Source organism: Podarcis gaigeae, assembly GCF_964106915.1.
Source record: "Podarcis gaigeae genome assembly, chromosome: 15".
NCBI lineage: Eukaryota > Metazoa > Chordata > Lepidosauria > Squamata > Lacertidae > Podarcis > Podarcis gaigeae.
The window spans coordinates 870,710-888,814 of record NC_139692.1 but is presented as its reverse complement, the minus strand read 5'-3'; the positions used below and the strand labels follow the sequence as shown (position 1 = coordinate 888,814).

At 47.7% G+C, this 18,105-nt stretch overlaps 1 protein-coding gene across 8 annotated transcripts in view; it reads left to right on the top strand.

Moving 5' to 3' along the window:
* Window positions 1-16,826, top strand: part of TACC1 (transforming acidic coiled-coil containing protein 1) — a 110,425-nt gene extending 93,599 nt beyond the window's left edge. For all 8 annotated transcript variants that reach the window (XM_083713498.1, XM_083713496.1, XM_083713497.1 and 5 more), the window contains 6 exons: window positions 7,701-7,777; window positions 8,818-8,861; window positions 10,023-10,183; window positions 12,715-12,821; window positions 13,554-13,674; window positions 14,848-16,826. In XM_083713498.1, coding sequence (XP_083569624.1) covers window positions 7,701-7,777; window positions 8,818-8,861; window positions 10,023-10,183; window positions 12,715-12,821; window positions 13,554-13,674; window positions 14,848-14,916 — 579 coding nt within the window. In that variant the 3' untranslated portion in view covers window positions 14,917-16,826. The remainder of the gene's footprint in view (window positions 1-7,700; window positions 7,778-8,817; window positions 8,862-10,022; window positions 10,184-12,714; window positions 12,822-13,553; window positions 13,675-14,847) is intronic.
* The last annotated feature ends 1,279 nt before the right edge of the window (window positions 16,827-18,105 follow it).

Genomic DNA, 18,105 nt, shown 5'->3' with positions numbered 1-18,105 from the left:
GTGACTAACAGGTCACGGAGGGCGAGCTCTGACCCTAAGCATGGTTGGGCAAGCAAACTAACTAAACCGAAGGCAATTTACACACAAGTAACCCCTCACAACCATTACAGCAACCCGTCAGCCTTTGACGTTACTTGTGCGCAAGCAGGAGAAACATGAGCCAGACTGGAGGCACCGGGGCAGTGGAGCAAGCTGCGGGGGTGCAGGACCTGGTAAAGAGGAACCAGGAGCTGGAACGGCATGTAGCCCTGCTGACGGTGCGGCTGGATGAGAGGTGCACCCAGGACGCGCAGGTTAGACCCACCCCAGTGGGAAAGAAGGTGCCCGGACTGGTACACAAATTTGGGGGGAAGCCCCAGGAATATAATGGATTCCGAACAGAAATAGAGTACGCTTTGGAGCTGCAGCATGATGACTTTGCTGACGAGGCAGCGAGGGTGGCGTATATCGTGGGGCACCTTGAGGGTGGCGCGAGGGAATGGCTTAGACCCCTTATGGCCGCGCAGAACCCCGCCATGAGGGACGTCCGGAAGTTTTTTCAGGCGATGCACGCAATGTATTCAAGCCAATTGGGGGAGAGTGTAACCCAGAGGGACCTGATGAGATGCAAGCAGGGGGATCTTTCCGTTAGAGACTACTGGTCCCGCTTTGCGATGCTAATACACCGGCTCGAATGGGATCTGGATAGCCCGCCCATACGGATGCTGTTTGAGGAGGGGTTGCCCCCAACCGTTAAAGACGAGCTCTCCCGCGCGCCCCGCCCGCAGTCTATGGATGGACTGACTAAAGCTGCGTTTGTGATAGGCGCTCGGCAGGAAGCGCACGCTTTGGAAAGGCGGGAAGGGAGAGGAGAGCGCCACCCTGACTACCGCATTCCTGAGATGCCAAAGCAGCCTCCCGATGACGTGGTGCCAATGGAAATCGATGGAGCGCGTGCGCGCGAGGTTTCGAGCGCCAACCAAGGAGTCAAAAGGGAGGGAAAGGCTGGGAAAAGCACCAAGAGGTGTTTCCTCTGCCAACGGCCAGGACACTTCCAGGGTCTGTCCACAAAGGAAGGCTTGGCAAGGGATGGTGGGAGCCTCTGGAAGCGCGGAGGAGGAGGCAGAGGAAAAGGTGCAAGGAAACGCCAGCGCTTGACTGCCCACAGGGGGGCGCAGCAGCCAAGCGAACAACTAACGGAAGTGCCCCAACCAGACCCCCCCAAGGCTTCTATAGCGATAGAGGTGGTGCTAAAACTCCCAAATGGACACCCAGTCAAGGTGAAGGCAATGCTGGACTCAGGCAGCTCCTGTAATTTTTTTAGTAAGGAGTTTGCACTGGAGCACCAACTACACCTAGTGCCACTTGATTTCCCACTCCAAGTGACCACGATAGATGGCAGGGAGCTGCTGGGAGGGGAGGTGACACATCAAACCCCACCAATGAGAATGAGGGTGTCCAGGCACACAGAAACCATTGCCTTTCATGTGGCCACACTGGCGGGACCACCGATAATACTGGGCATGAGCTGGCTAGTGCTATATGATCCCGTGGTGGATTGGCATCAACGGACAGTCACTTTCGGGTCAGCACACTGTTTGGAACACTGTCTAGGGGGGGAGAAGCCCAGGGTGAGGTTGGCCAGAGTGGCAGCAACTACACTGAAGCAGAGAGCAGAGGTGCCGCCACAGTACGCAGACTTACAGGAGGTCTTCAGCGAGAGGGAAGTGGACAGGCTGCCGCCTCATAGGCCCTTCGACTGCCAAATCAACCTACTCCCTGGGGCGCAGCTGCCGGTGGGTAAGCTGTATGCCATGTCGGACTGAGAGATGCAGGAGTTGCGAGACTTTATTGACAAAAACCTAAAAAGGGGGTTTATAAGGGAATCGAAGGCAGTGGGGGGCAGCCCTATGTTTTTTGTGGAAAAGAAAAACACGGATCAGCTTAGGCTGGTCGTAGACTTTAGAAAATTGAACCTCGTATCGGAACCCGTGAACTTCCCAATGCCCAGAATTGATGATATTCTAACTAGGGTAAGGAAGGGTAAGATCTTTACCAAGCTGGACCTCCGGGGAGCATACAATCTGATTAGAATGAGGGAGGGGGACGAATGGAAAACCACCATGTTCACCCCCCTAGGGGCCTTTGAGTACCTAGTCATGCCATTTGGATTACAGTCGGGGTCAGCCTGTTTTCAAAGCTTCATGCACCATGTGCTGGGTCCCCTGCTGTACAAAAACTGCGTAGCATTTCTGGACGACGTCCTGATCTATTCAGACAATGAAAAACAGCATGTCCAGGACGTCAGGGAAGTGCTGAAGAGGCTGCAAGAGCACCAGTTGTGGGTCAAGCTGGAAAAGTGCCAATTTCATGCCAGAGAAGTGGAATTTCTGGGATACAGGTTGTTGGACAGAGGCCTAGCCATGGACCCCGGCAAGGTGCAGGTGGTGCTGGAATGGAAGGCCCCCAAAACCCGGAAGGATGTGCAGAGGTTCCTCAGGTTCAGCAACTTCTACCAGAAGTTCATCAAGAACTTCGCCGACTTGACCGCACCCATCACGGATTGTCTCAGTAGCAAGAAGAAGTTCATCTGGACGGAAAGTGCCCAACGATCCTTCGAAAGGCTAAAGAAGGCGTTCGCCTTGGAGGAACAGCTCCTGCACGTGGATCTGCAGAAGCCGATGAGGCTGGAGACCAACGCATCAGACAGAGCGATAGGAGCGGTGTTGCTGCAGCCGGGACGGAGCCAACACACCTGGAGGACGTGCGCCTTCTTCCCACGGTAACTGAACAAATCGGAACAGAACTACACGGTGTATGATCACGAACTGTTAGCTATTTATGCAGCATTTCGGCAGTGGAGACATCTCCTAATAGGGGCTCAGCACAAGATTCAGGTTTGCACTGATCACAAGAACTTGGAATATTGGAGAACAGCTCGAGTCCTCAACCAGAGACAGATTCGATGGGCACAGGAGTTCTCCAAGTTCTTCTTTGAGATCAAGTACGTGCCGGGAGAAGAGAACGTGAGGGCAGACGCGCTTTCCCGGAAGCCGGAGTACACGGAAGGAGAAGGGCCGCCGGAAGCTCGACACGTGTTCCCAGAGGAACGATGGGTTTGTGGGGGAGCGTTGGTTGGGAAATGAGAACTAACCGAGCTGATTCGCCAGGACGAATTCGCCCAAACCCAAATCAGGGAACTCAGGGGAACTGGGGGAGACCGGGGAGGCTTTGAGGAAAGGGAAGGACTGCTATATTACAAGGGAGCAATGTATGTGCCCGGGGAGGCCTTGCGGGAAAGGGTGCTCAAACAGCTTCACGACAACCCAACACCGGGGCACTTTGGGCAACACAAAACTATGTTACTGGTCACTAGGGAGTTTTGGTGGCCAAGGGTGAGGGAAGATGTACGAGAGTATGTACGGGTGTGTGACCGCTGCCAAAGGGCCAAGGGAGAACGGGCAGCCCCGGCAGGGCTACTGGAACCCTTACCCACGCTGGGAAGACCCTGGGAGGTGGTGTTTATCGATTTCATGACTGATTTACCCAAATCCAGAGGTAAGACAGCAGTCATGGTAGTAGTAGATCTGCTAACCAAAATGTTCCATTTTATAGCGTGCTCTCATGCAGTGACAGCAGAGGAAACCGCCCAGTTGTTTGTGAATCACATCTTTAGGTTGCATGGGGCTCCTTCGAGGGTTATCTCGGATTGAGGGAAACAATTTACCTCGAGGTTCTGGAGGAGGCTTATGAACTTATTGCAGATGGAGGTGGGTTTCTCGACGGCGAGGCATCCGGAAACTAACGGGCAAGCAGAGAGGGCGAACAGCATTTTACAGCAATATCTACGCTGTTACGTCAACGAGAGACAGAACGATTGGGTAGAAAAGCTAGCACTGGCAGAGTTTGCGTATAACAATGCGGAGCATGTGTCCATGGGGATGAGCCCATTCTTGGCTAATTATGGGTGTCACCCCAGGGCCTTTCCCGGGAGGGGGGAGGAAGGGGGGAGCGTGCCCGTCGCAGAGCAGTTCGTGGAAGAAATGGAAGCCCTGCACCAGCAGCTTAAGATGAATCTGGAAAGGGCCAAGGAGGTGTACAAGAGACAAGCAGACAAACATCGCCGGGAAGGGGAGACCATTAGGGTGGGGGACTGGGTGTGGTTATCCACACAAGGCATACCCTTCAAGGGCGGGTGTAAGAAACTGAGGCCAAAACGGCTGGGACCATTTGAGGTGACACACCAAGTGAACCCGGTGGCGTTCCGGCTCAAGTTGCCAGACAGCATGAAAATCCACCCGGTATTTCATAGGTCACTGCTCTCACCATACAGAGGGGAGCGGAGGGTCCGGGAGGTAGGAGGGGAAGGGCTCACACACCCGCTACTGGAAGAGAGGGAACGCCACCACGAGGTAATGGAGATCCTGGATTCGCGCTGGCGAGGGCGGCAGGTGGAGTACCTAGTGGCTTGGGAGGGGGAACCCGAGTCAAAAAACACGTGGGTTCCCGCGGGGGAAATAGATGATGAATATCTGGTGGAAGAGTTCCACAACAGGTATCCGAGGAAGCCCAAACCCCTTGAGAGATTCTGGGAGGAGCAATTTGCCACCACCGATGAGGAGGAGGAGGATTTTGTGGGTTTTCCGGCTTCCCAGGAGGAAGGAGGAGAATCGTCAGGAGAGGAGGAATCAGATTGGGAAGCCCCTCCCGTGAGAAATCGGAGCGGGTGGGAAGCGGGGTTTGAGTCCTCGGTCAACGACAGCAGCTCCTTTCGGGGGTTCCCTGCATCATCGGCTGAAGAAGGGGACAAGGTCCCGTCACAGGGTCAGGCCGGGGGTGGAGGGGGTCCTGGGAGGGAGGTGGATGTCAGGGAACTGACATCAGAGCGAGAAGCGGAGGCAGGGCTCCCGAGCGATGCTGGAGAGGGGACCAGCAGGGGGGAAGGAATTCAGCATAACACCAATAGAGAAGAGAGGGAGATGGAGGAATTGGTGACAGGGCTCCAAGACCCTTCACCCGAAACTAGTGGAGAGAGCGCTGGCACGCCCCTGCCTCCCCCTTACTTGCGCAGACGCGTTCCGCGCAGGGAACATAGGAGGAGACTCGGGGTCAAACAGCTTTTATGCTGGAAGAGGTTCAAGAAACGCCCACTGGCGGATTCTGCAAGTGACTAACAGGTCACGGAGGGCGAGCTCTGACCCTAAGCATGGTTGGGCAAGCAAACTAACTAAACCGAAGGCAATTTACGCACAAGTAACCCCTCACAACCATTACAGAAAATTATGGTAATTCTTTACTTGAGCTCTATTTGTTTCCGGTTTGGGTATCAGAGTGATGAATGCCTCTTTCCAGGACTCGGGTGCTTTGTCCCCCTGTAATATTTTGTTACAAACTTCCGTCAAAGGTTGTATCAACCAATCCTTAAATATTTTATAATACTTGGATGTTAAGGTCCCGGTGCTTTGCCTATTTTCATTTAGGCAATTGCCCCTTCAACTTCTTGTCGTTATCCATTCATTTAGTAGGCTCTTTTCTGCAATCCATTTTTGTCCAGAAACTCTTCCATTTTTTCCTTTTCTTCTTTTTCCTTTTTGTAAAGTTGCTTGTAGTACTTTTGAAAACATTTTCTAATCTCTGCTGGGTTCTCAATATTCTTACCATTCTCCATAATATTAATTATTGTACTCTCCTTCTGTCTCTTTTTCAATTGCCAAGCCAGTAATTTTCTGCATTTATTTGCCAATTCAAAAGTCTTTTGTTTCATCAATTTAATTTTCCATTCAATTTTTTGGTTGACTATTTGTGAAGACTAAGATTGTAATGCCTTAATTTCCTTTTGAATCTGTTGATTTTTTGGGTTACATCTCAGTTTTTTCTCTTTCTCCTTTCATTGAGACAGAATTTTTTCCTTTTGCTCATTCTGTGCTTTCTTCCTGATAGAATTCTGTTGAATAAAAAAACCTCGCATTACCACTTTACTTGCATCCCATACGACCCTTGCTTCAATTCCAGGATTCAAATTCAACTCAAAATAGTCCTTTAGGGTCTTCTGAGCTTTATTTACAATCAAATCATTTCTCAGTAAAGCATCATTCATCTGCCATCTAAAAGAACTCTGTAGAGACAATTTTAACTCTGTCAACACAGCATTACGATCGGAACAAGTCCTTGGGCAAATTTCAGATTTAGTCACTCCTGGAGTCAAGTCTTTAGTTTACCATATATTATCTAGGCGACTGCACGATAGATTTGCATCTGAAAAAAATGTAAATCTTTCTCCATTGGATTCTTCAATCTCCAAATGTCTGTCAGGTCAAAATTGTCCACCATCTCGAAAAACGTCTTTGGTTGCCTCCCGTCATTAGTAAGTTTTTGCCTTTGGGTTCTAAAGAAAACCCGATAACAATTTACTGAGGAAACTGAACAGAAAACTATATAATTTGAGGAGAGAGGTGTTGTCATTCTTATTTCAGGCCTTGTACATAGCAGGGAGACATTCAACTAAACATAGACAGGAAACGACACAGCCAATTGGGTGAAAATCATACCATTCCAACTGGTTGCTGAGCAACACCCCCCTCCCCCTCTTGTCTAGCTGACTTTAACACTTACAGGATTAACCCTTAAGTTGCGCACAGAACGATCTCTGTCGTTGCAATTCCAGTGGGGTTATGTTTGAGAACAGTGCTTTGTCACTAAGAATGATAAATTACTTTTAAAATCAGTTACAAAATGTTGAGGTAGAAATGGGCTATAGAGCCATCTGTTTTTAAAAAGCAGGGATGGGCAACCTGCAGCCTCAGGCCTAAAAGCCAAAGAAATCTGTGTGATCAGTCCCTCTCCTGGGAGGAAGAGGGAATGAGAAAGGAAAGGCAGACAGAGAATGTGCTGCCCCCCCCCCCGACTGCCCCTGAGGCACTGGCCTTCAAACTCTTGGGTCAGCACCCGCTGCCAGGACATCACAGCATGACCGAGGGCGAGTCACAGGAGCAGCACTGCCACTATGCAAGTAGATTATTTAAAAATTCAGAAATGGGTCCCCAAATGTATGTTTGGGTTGAAGCTGCGTTCCAGGTCTGCAAAGGCCACCCTAAGAGAAAAGCTTGCCCACCTCATTGTATGGTGTGTAAGGGATCAGGGTTTTCAACCAGGAATCTTCTGATCTGAGGTCAAACCCTGTGAGCTACAGAGCACTCAGGCTTTACAGCCTCTTCAAACACAGACAAGGACATCAGCTCCTCTGACTGGCAGGCAGTATCAGTGGCCAGGACTGGCAATAAATGCCAAGAGCCTGCTTTAGCTCTTTCTCACTGTTCTGCCCTCTGGAAATGAGAGAACCGCAGTCTGGGTCTGAGCCTGAGCATGTGGAAGCGGAAGGTAGCCTTGTCCAAAGTCCGCTAGTACCTCAGATGTGCTCGGGTCCAGGCCTGCCAGGGGGTCCTCCCAGTCTGAGGTGGGTGAGGTTTACATGAAAGCTACTAGACAGGTATGGATGAAGTGACCCTTCTTGCCCACAGAAAGGGGTGCCATGACAATTTAAAAGTGGCAGGCAGAGTTTTTACATTTGCGCCTAACCGCTCCTGATATGTGCCTTCTGTGCTGAGTCTATCCCATTAGGTATTTTTGAAATGCCTCGCAGTGGCTTCACACATTACTTTTTACAGTTAGGAGGGTTTTAAAATGGAAAGCTAAATGATGTTCCTTGTTTCCATGTTTTGTAGATCATCTCCAAAGAGATTGAAGCAAACGATTGGAAGTGGAAATATGAAGGAAGCCGGCAAGAGGTTCTGGAAATGAGGTAACTCTCTCCATCCAGCCCAGGGCCCTGGGGGGACGTAAATTGTCCCCTCTCCTGTAGTTTGATCAGTCATTTGATGAGCAAGGAGAGTGATAGCCCCCTAACTCATCTGATGTACGTGTGGGTGTGTATAATTTTTTATTTCATAAAATTTATATACCAATTGAATGTAAAAACAAACAAACAAAATACCCTGAAAACTGTTTTCAAAATAATAAACCAATAAAATTACTGGTAAAAACAGTTAAGAATAAGTATTTAAAATGTTTTAAAAAATCATTGATAAACTAAAAACATATTAGAATACATATTAACATTATCTATATTTGGGTATTTTGTCTAAACAAAAATGTTTTTCGCAGGCACTAAAAAGACTTCAGTGACATGTTCTCTTAAGTGTGTAGAAAGGCAACATCCACTTTTGTCCGCAGCTGCCCATTGGCATCCAGCCCCTGGCGGGTTGGTCAAGGGCAAGTGTATGAAAAAAAGCCATCCCTGGCCTAGGAATTTGACCTGGGCAGGGAGGACCCCAAGTCCATCTCCACTCAGCCCCAAGACTTCCTGGGTGATCATCAGCTTGTTCCTCTCAGTCCAACCTGCCAACCTTACAGGGTGGTTGTGAAGATAAAAGAGCAGGACCTTTGTGTGCACCATATTAGGAGAAAGAACAGGATACAAATGGAATAAATTTGTACATTGTTTGTTTGTTTGTTTGTTTGTTTGTTTGTTTGTTAACAAAAAAAGCACCCAAATCAAAAAAAGGTGTCAGTTTTCTTTACCTACATTTTTGGAAAGAGTTCTGGAAGCCAAACAGGTCTATGCAGTGAAATGGGTGTGCATGTAACCATTCTCAAGTTTGCATGCATCTTAAGATGCCTGCAGAAGAGAAACTTTGAGTGATGGCTGTCTGTCTGTTTTGCATAAGGATGAAATAATGTTAAAGGCATCCCACACTAGGATGAGTGGGTGGAGCTGGTTCACCGAAGCAAGAAGTGAGCAATTCTGATTCTTGTGTGCTGTTTCCTGACTTTTCTGTTTAGGAAGATTGTGGCTGAATACGAGAAGACCATTGCCCAGATGATAGGTAAGCCATGGCTTTGTGAGTAGAAGAGACACCCTCTACAGATCATCCCCTCCAGCTAATCCAGGCCATAAATGTGCAGGAGGCATATCTTTATTTATTCGTTTTATTAAATTTGTATACCACCCTGTCTATACCCATAGATCTCAGGGCTGTTCACAAATGCAGTTTCAATGCAATGTCTCTGTGTCTGTGACACGACGTGCCAAGTTTTCAAGTGGTAGCTTGGAGTCTGGTCAGCGCTTGCAGAAGCAGTTATAGTCAAGTCTCCGTGTAAATGCTGCAAGCATGATAAGAACATAAGAGCCAGATAGATTAGCCCAAGGCCCATCTAGTCCAGCACCCTGTTCTCACAGTGGCCAACCAGATGCCCATAATAATAAGAATTTTTTTATTTGTACCCCTCCCATCAGACTGGGTGGCCCAGCCACTCTGGGCGGCTTCCAGCATAATAAAAACACAGCAAACATCAAACATTAAAAACTTCTGAATACAAGGCTGCCTTCAGAGGTCTTCAGAAAGTTGTGGGGTGTTTATGTGTTTGACATCTGATGGGAGGGCATTCCACAGGGTGGGCGCCACTACCAAGAAGGCCCTCCACCTGGTTCCCTGGCTACGCAGAGGCAGAACAGAGCACAACAGCACTCTTTTTTAAAAATATTGGCTAATTGGTGGGAAATAGCAGATATCAAGGACAGGATACTTCTCCATTTGGAATTGGTATCTGAAGAAGTGTGTATGCACACAAAAGCTTATACCAGAACAAACTTAGTTGGTCTATAAGGTGCTACTGGACAATTTTTTTATTATTATTTTGACTACATCAGACCAACATGTCTACCTACCTGAATTTGGAATTAAGTTAGTCTTCCCCAACCTGGTACCCTTCAGAGGTTTTGAACACCAATCCCTCTCCATTTAGTTCAGCCTTGGCCAACCTTCAGTCACTAATGGGAGTTGTGGTCCAAAACCTCTTGAGGGCGCCAGGTCAGTGAAGGGTGAACTAAACCTTTGGCGGAGCTCTTGAACAAGTGAAAAGCTGCCCTCCTGCACTGTTGTTTAGCACTGTCTTCTCCGTTAGGAATCACAGCTGGGGAAGAAGGGAACGCCCAACTGCTACTTTCCAGGTAGGCTTAATGTTCTCCTTTTCATTTGAATCCACAGAGGATGAACAGAGGACAAACATGGCATCCCAGAAGAGTCTTCAGCAACTGACGATGGAGAAGGAGCAGGCTCTGTCTGACCTGAATTCTGTGGAACGGTCCCTTTCCGACCTGTTCAGGAGATATGAGAACCTGAAGGGGGTCCTGGAAGGCTTTAAGAAGGTTCTTTTTCTGCATAAAAATGCCTTTTCTCCTCTGAAATATACTCAGAGTCGCAAAGTGATTTCATGCTCTTTATTCAGCTCATAGTGGTGAGGAGGAATGAATGAATTGTCCCCTCAAAGTATCTGCTTTATATACATTATTTACACAATGGGCTGCACATGATTGGCTAATTCTGGAATTCTACTGTAAGCCAATCAGGTTGTGGATTCACTTCTATCTGGAGCATGATTGGGTGGTTCCTGCCAACCAATCATATTGCTGCATTGTTCTAGGACCAATCAGACTGCTGCATTCTGAATCCTATTGTTCTAGGACCAATCAGACTGCTGCAATTTGGATCCTATTGTTCTAGGACCAATCAGACTGCTGCAGTTTGGATCCTATTCAACTCAGTACATAACATCCTCCTTACCTGCAGCTCAGAATCCCTGCCTTATCTGCTGTAGGCCAGAGGTGGGGGACCTGTGGGCTCCAGAAGTTCCTGGACCCCTAACCATTGGCCCTGCTGGCTGGGCTGATGGGAGTTTGAATGCAGCAATTTCTGAAGGGCCACAGGTACCCTGATGCAGGAGGGCGTATCTTTTTTCGGGGTGAAATTGAATTTTTGCAAATTTCTTCAGTGATGCATCTTAAAAGTATGTTTCTGGGTATGATTCAAATCTGCTATTCTTTTTGTGATTAGACCATATTCAGTAAGTCTATGTCTGAGGAAGAAGCACATAATCTGCTTTTGGAAAACCAAAAAAACCCAAAGGATTTTAATTTTCTGAGAATTTCAGGAATGCCTTATCACCATTTGTCAGGACTGCCGCTAGGTCCCAGCTCACAGAGGACCAACGCCCAGTGGATATTATATACAAAAGTCTTTATTGAAGTTTAGTTTCCATTTCCAAGCTCTGGGCACGCAGACCCACGTCTTGACGCTAGACCGGCTAAGTCCCCTCTGACTCACTGCTCCACCCACACCAGTTTAAGATTCTAGCCCGGCTCCACCTCTTGCGCTGCTCTTTCCTGCGTTGGGTCCTTCGGCCCTCTGGGGTTCCCTCCTTCCTGGACTCCTCTGACGCGGAGCCTCCTGAGTCTTGCCCCTCCCTCCGGCGGGCTTTAGGACCTGGCTCCCTTCCCGGGCTCCCCGCTGTGCCGCGCTCCTGTACATTTGAACTTGGCGCGCGCGCCCAGCCGGTGACTTTCCTTCTGACCGTTTCCCCGCTTCCTGATGTGGGTGTTGCCAAACCTGACTCCTCTCCTCCCTCTGGTGGTGAGGACACTGGTCCCGACTCCTGGGACTCCCCCTCCCCACTGCGCTCTGGTGGAGACGCTGGCCCTGATCTCCAGCTGCTGTTCAGGGACTCCCCGCTGGCCCCTCCCTCTTGAGGTTTCTCCTTTGGAATCTCCCTTGCTCTGGCCACCGGCGCTCCCTTCTGTGAGTCCTCCGATTCGCTAGAGAGGCTTGTGGAATAACTCTGGCCACTGTCACTGCCTGCGCCCCCCTCGTACTCCTCCTCCTCACTCTCCATTTGCTCCCCCTCCTGTGTCTCTCCTTCTGAACCCCTGACACCATTATTATTATTATTATTATTATTATTATTATTATTATTATTAACAATAATAATAATAATTTATAGTAAATCTGCAAGTACTTGGTAAGCATTGTTAAGGATTTCTAGGCAATTTTAAACACATTTTAATTATCAAGTGAAATTACCGTAACTTATATTACTGTGTTTTTCCATGTAGAATACGCACCCGTGTATTAGACGACCCCTATTTTGGGGGACTCCAAATTAAGGAAATGGTGGGAGATTGCCCAGAGCTGTTAAACTTTTTGGGGGGCACAGTTGTTTAGCTTTTTGGGGGGGATTGCAGACAATCACTCACCCACCTGACCGCCACTGCCAATCGCATACCTCGCCAAAGCCACTGTCCGATCATCACCAGCAGCCGACAATCAACTGCACAATTGCCATATTTTAGCAGAGGAAATAATCCCCCTCATATATTATTGCATTTATTCCCCTGTGTTAGTCGAGGATTTATGGATTAAGCCTCTTGCAAAGTCTCATATCTTTTTTAAAAAACACCTAGTTTATGAAGGTGTATTCTTTAATATTCATTATCCAAATGGGTGCATTCATTCTGATGAATGTATAATCTCCATTGGAGGGCTGGATCCGGAACTGGCCCACCCTCTGTGCACCCCTTTTGACCAATAGGTGTGGGCCTCCACCAGTCTGTTTCCTGACATCACATGGCAACAGGCGATTCAGATTTTCCCCAATGGGGCAGTATCAGGAAGCCAACAATTCTGCTCCAGGTCAGATTTCAGTCCACGCTGGAGAAGAATTTAGAGGCTCATGAAGCTTGAATGCTATTTCCCTATGGACTTTAAGAAGCCTCTGAAGCACTTTCCCCAAGTTCAGCTCTGGAGAACTTTGCTAGCTTCTCCATCTTGATGCTCTGCTAGTTAGCAAACTTGCATCTTTTTGTTGCTAAACCTTTTGCATTTTCCTCTAACTTTTGTCTTCTAGAATGAGGACGCGTTGAAGAAGTGTGCTCAGGATTATCTCACTCGGGTCAAGCAAGAAGAGCAGCGGTACCAGGCCTTGAAAATCCATGCTGAAGAGAAGTTGGACAAGTAAGGCATTTTGGCTTTCAAGGAAAGAGAGAATGGCAACACTGAACTGTGGTTAACAGAAAGCGGGAGTGAAAGCTTCCAGATTCCTCCCTGTGGGTGTGCTGGAGGAGGAGAAGGGGAAGCAAGGGAGGCCAGAGGAAGGTTCTCATGGTGTCTTGATGTAAGGGGGGATGGGGAGCAAAAGTGTCTTTGCCTGCAACAGAATATACAAGTACAAGCTCAAGTTTCAGGAATAATGATGACGATAAGCAGTTGAAGGATCAGTGGTGGCTGATGCCCTTTGGGGAGTGATAAGATGGAAACAAAGTGAACAACAGCTGGTGCAGCCAGAGTCAGCGACAAGCAGAGCTAGGTAATTTTAGTTTTGTCCCCATCCTCCTCCATGCTGGGTTCTACACAGGGAAACACTGAGACTTAAGGCAGAGGAGGCTCGGAAAGCAGGCAGGTGGCAGCTGTCTGAGGGCAGAGCTACCTGTTTGCTGCAATGGACCAGCCTCCACTGCCAAAGGATTGCAGCGCATCATGAATAATATCAACAGCGGGCTGCTATATTGCGGACAGCAAATCCTGCAGTTGAAAGCCTTCACCCACAAACTGAGAGTCAGTTTTCTCTGCTAAGGACATTTTCATTACAGCCTGGCTGAGCACAATACTATCACTCTCAAGGGCCACCCAGAAGATGAACCTTATTTGCATCTCTGTTTCTCTTGCTGTCTTCCCCCTTCAATGCAGAGCCAATGAAGAAATTGCTCAGGTGCGCAACAAGGCCAAAGCGGAGAGTGCAGCTCTTCACGCTGGGCTCCGAAAAGAACAAATGAAGGTGGAGTCTCTGGAGAGGGCCCTCCAGCAAAAGGTGAAGGAGCCTCTCTTTTATCTTTTTCCTGCTGCAAAGAAAAGAGCAAATTGTCTGAATCTACCACATGCTGCTTGAAATTCCTTTAACTTGGACAGCAAAATGTACATTGAGTTTTCAGTATTCTTCTGATCTTGTGATATTGCTTTTTTTTATTCTTCTTAATTGTTCAATGGCCTGGTTCATTTATTGTGTTTATACAATATTTCTATTGTGCTTCATTTGTCCTATATTTTTAATATTTTCTTCTGGGTTGGGGGAGCCTTATATACTGAAGGGTGGTACAATCCTGAGGATGATATACAGTAATCTGTACTCCTGAATCTGTTTGGGTTAACTTGGTTATTGGTTGATTTCCTCAATACCAAGACCCTATTGCTATGGTCCCTAACTTGAGGCCCACCTTGGTGCCTGCAAAAGCCCTTCCAGGTTTCTTTTTCAAATACTAAGTTTTGGGGACTTGTTGTTCTGGAGGATGGTTTCCTTAGCTACTTTTTCTGTCAGTGTTTGATTTGGTTGGTGTGTGTGTGTGTAGATGTTTTGCCTGTTTTGAGGGCATATTGTGATGCTCACAACAGTTTCTTTGGTTTCCAAATGTGGCCCAGGGCACAGAAAGGTGACCTAGTTGAAAATATGAAAATATGATTGCACAAGCATTTAAAGGAGACTCCATTGCACTACAGGTGCCTTATTGGATTTTGCAGGTTTCAACTTTTGCAAGTCTGTTTTTTGGGGTTTTTTATGAAAATGCTCTACAGCAGGGATTGGAATCCTGTGTGGAGTCCACCAGCATGTTGACTCGATTGCAGGCTCCCCATCCCTGGACTGTGGCCACTGCCTATACCAGAGCTTTCCAAACTTTTCATGTTGGTGACATACTTTTTAGACATGCATCATTTCACGACACAATAATTCAGTTTTACTAGCACTAACCCCTTGCCAGTCCCAGGAGGAGCAGCATTCACATGAAATGCACACTGCACACTGAAGGCAACATGCTAATGTGTCGCAACACACATTAAGCCAGAGTTTGGAAAGCTCTGGCTTATCCCATTATCCCATTCACCAGCCCAAACCCTCTGCGTTCTCTTGCATCCAATGGTGGCAACAAGAAAGGAGATTTAAGAATGTGTCATTAGCAGCTCTTCACTTCCTACGTTTTTTGTTTTTCAGAACCAGGAAATTGAAGAACTGACCAAGATCTGCGATGAGCTGATTGCCAAGCTAGGAAAGGCGGACTGACCCCCTCTCTCTCATCCAGAGCAACCATGCTCTGCTACTTCCTGTTGTCTATCTGCATCTTCAAGTGAGCACCCTGCCTTATTTTCCAGAACTAATCTTCCCCCTGCTGCAGGAGAGGGAAAAGCACATGCACTTGCCTTCTGTATCAAGCAGTCTTCACCCTCAAGAGGGAATCAGAGGCCCTATTATGTGTTCATTTCCAACATTACACACCAGTCCAGGTCTCCTCCTTGGCTTCACTTCCGCTGTCCACTTTTTGTAGCCCAGCTGCTATTGGTGAGGCATATGCAGTATATATATATTAGACACGCCATTTTATTTGCAAGAAGGCATTGAGAACAGCCACTCTGTTCTGCAACTAGGTGGGGCTCCAGCCCACAGAAGATGCTGCATTTGCTGCCTTGAGAGCTGGTGCCTGATGAAAAGGGACACTGCTGTGTATACCTGCCGATGGGTGATGGGGAGGGGCCAGGAGGAGGTGCCATTTACCTAAACAGGTGCTTTGCCATATGCGGTTGCAGTGAGCATGGGGAAGGCACAAGTGATATGTGAAGTAAGCTGCAATGGAGGGGGTGCGCAACAAGGCCAGTTTTAATGCAGCTGTTGCATGACACAGGCTGGCGTCTAGATTGCTTCCTGAGGGTGGATCACATGTAGAATTCAAATTAGGGTCTACTGGATTGTGCGAGAGCAAGTCTTTGTGAGCCAGGATTGGCAATGAAAAAGGCAGTGCTTCAGGGCACCTTAAAGACTTTATAAGGTCTTGTAGATTAGAAGGTTTGTGCCACGATACATTTTCTTAAGGCTCTTCTGTGTGTTCAGGCACAGACCAACATAGGGTACCCTCCTGGAATTTCTCTTTTCAGTTAGTGCACTTTAATGCTGCGGTGGGAGAACAGTGTTCCCTCCCAGAGACACAGAGAGAGCACATTTCCCAGAATGCACCTTGAATGCAGGGCCTCCCAAGTGAGTAACAGCTCCTAAACATTGAAGAATATGAATATATAATCTCCTCCCGGTTAATGGGATTCTAGATGCTCCTGTCATCTCTTTGGAAACTGGGTGAAAGAATGGAAGGCAAACTATGCAGCAGACAGGTGCAGTTTCTAATGCAGTTGTGCTCACTAGCAGGAACAGTTTTGGCACTGGGTTACTCCATGCTACACTGTCCCAGATTGCTTTTATTTTTTAGTTGCTCATCAACCTTGTAATGGCTTCTGCAACTTAGTTCTGGTGGTGGCAGATGCAGCCTGTTCCCATACTGTAAGAAGTATATGATTCTCTCCCAAATGGTCGATGTAATGCAGGCGACCTATGTCCTGAACTCAAAATCGGGGTGGAGGGGAAGGTTCTGGTGGTGTATTTTGGAATCTGTGCTTCCATATTAGGCTGCCTTGCATCAGAAAAATCCAGACTGGATGATTCTCTTATATCTGGCTGATGACTAGTTAAATCGTCCAGTTGATTCGATTTAATTCCAGAACAGAAGCAATTTGCTAGTCTCTGGTTCCCAGCATGCCTTTCTCTCTCTGCCGTGAAAGCTAAACAACCCTTTGCACAAAGGAGCCTGCCTCTAAACCCAGTTATTGCTGTCTGCCAGCATACAGTTGCTGAGAACACTTGTCTGCCACAAAGTCCCCAAGATATATTAACCTGACAGTTACTTTGGTTCCCTTGTACCGTCCAGCAAAGGGTCTCCAGCCCTGGGCCAGGATGCCCTGCGGCTGGGGCTGCTTTGTGCAGTGGGTGTGACTTGCCACCATCACACATTTGATATGTATGATAATTTCCCTTTTCTATGTCAGGTAAATATTTGTAAGAGTTATACTCACACAAATGAGATTATAATAATGATTACTAATATATTTTTTCCATGTCCCATTGCCTGAATAAAAATAAAGTGTTTCCAAGTTGGGAGTATTTGTTTTCCTTTTATTACTGTGCTTTGTTTTCAGTGGGGGGGGGAGGGAGGGGGGAGGGAGAGAGAAGTCTGTTTTGCTTCTACCCTCTTGTGACTTTCCAGTGAGACAAGGCCAAACCGGCCAGCCAATGAGACTGCGTTCACACCATACATTTAAAGCCCTGGGATGCAGCTCTAAAGAGCCATGACCTCCCCCAATGAATCCTAGCTAGGAGATGGCTATTCCCCTCCTGGAACTCCCGGTGAAGGGGGATTTTTAAACCTAAGCCAAGTTAACATTTTTCCTCACACCACTGTGCAGGACTTTTCAGTGCTGAGGGAAAGAACCAGGGGTGGGGAACTTGTGGCACTCCAAATAGTGTTGGAGTCTAAATCCCATCCTGGCCATGCTGAACTCCAACAACATCTGGTGGGCATCACATTAGCTGACTGCTGTGAACCACCCTGAGACCTGTGGGTATACGGTGGTACAGTGCTTTTTTCCTGGGGATGCATAGCCCTAAACATTTTGTGAATCTTTGTACTTTTGTCCATTTACTGTATATATTTTCCGCAATTTTAACTATAAGATGGTGATTTTCTTGAGTCAAAATGAGAGTACCCCAAAGATTTTCTTACATACAGCTTCAGGTTACAGACTCCGCTAACCCAGAAATAGTACCTCAGGTTAAGAACTTTGCTTCAGGATGAGAACAGAAATTGTGCTCCCGCAGCGAGGCAGCAGCAGGAGGCCCCATTAGCTAAAGTGGTGCTTCAGGTTAAGAACAGTTTCAGGTTAAGAACGGACCTCCGGAACGAATTAAGTTCTTAACCTGAGGTACCACTGTATATAGAAAAAAAGCACTGGGGTGGTATACAAATTTTAATAACAAAATGACCTAAAGGGCCATGGGTCCTCCTCTCCTGGAATAATCCTTTCCAGAACACACATGCTGCTCGGGGGGGGGGGGTGTCAGGGTTTGACTCAATGTGGCACCTTTGCTCTCCCACTAGAGCAGCATTTCCCAAACTTGGGTTTCCAGCTGTTTTTGGACTACAGTTCCCATCAGCCCTGAGAACTGGTCTTGCTAGCTACGGAGGATGGAAGTTGTAGTCCAAAACCAGCATACAGTTGCTGAGAACACTTGTCTGCCACAAAGTCCCCAAGATATATTAACCTGACAGTTACTTTGGTTCCCTTGTACCGTCCAGCAAAGGGTCTCCAGCCCTGGGCCAGGATGCCCTGCGGCTGGGGCTGCTTTGTGCAGTGGGTGTGACTTGCCACCATC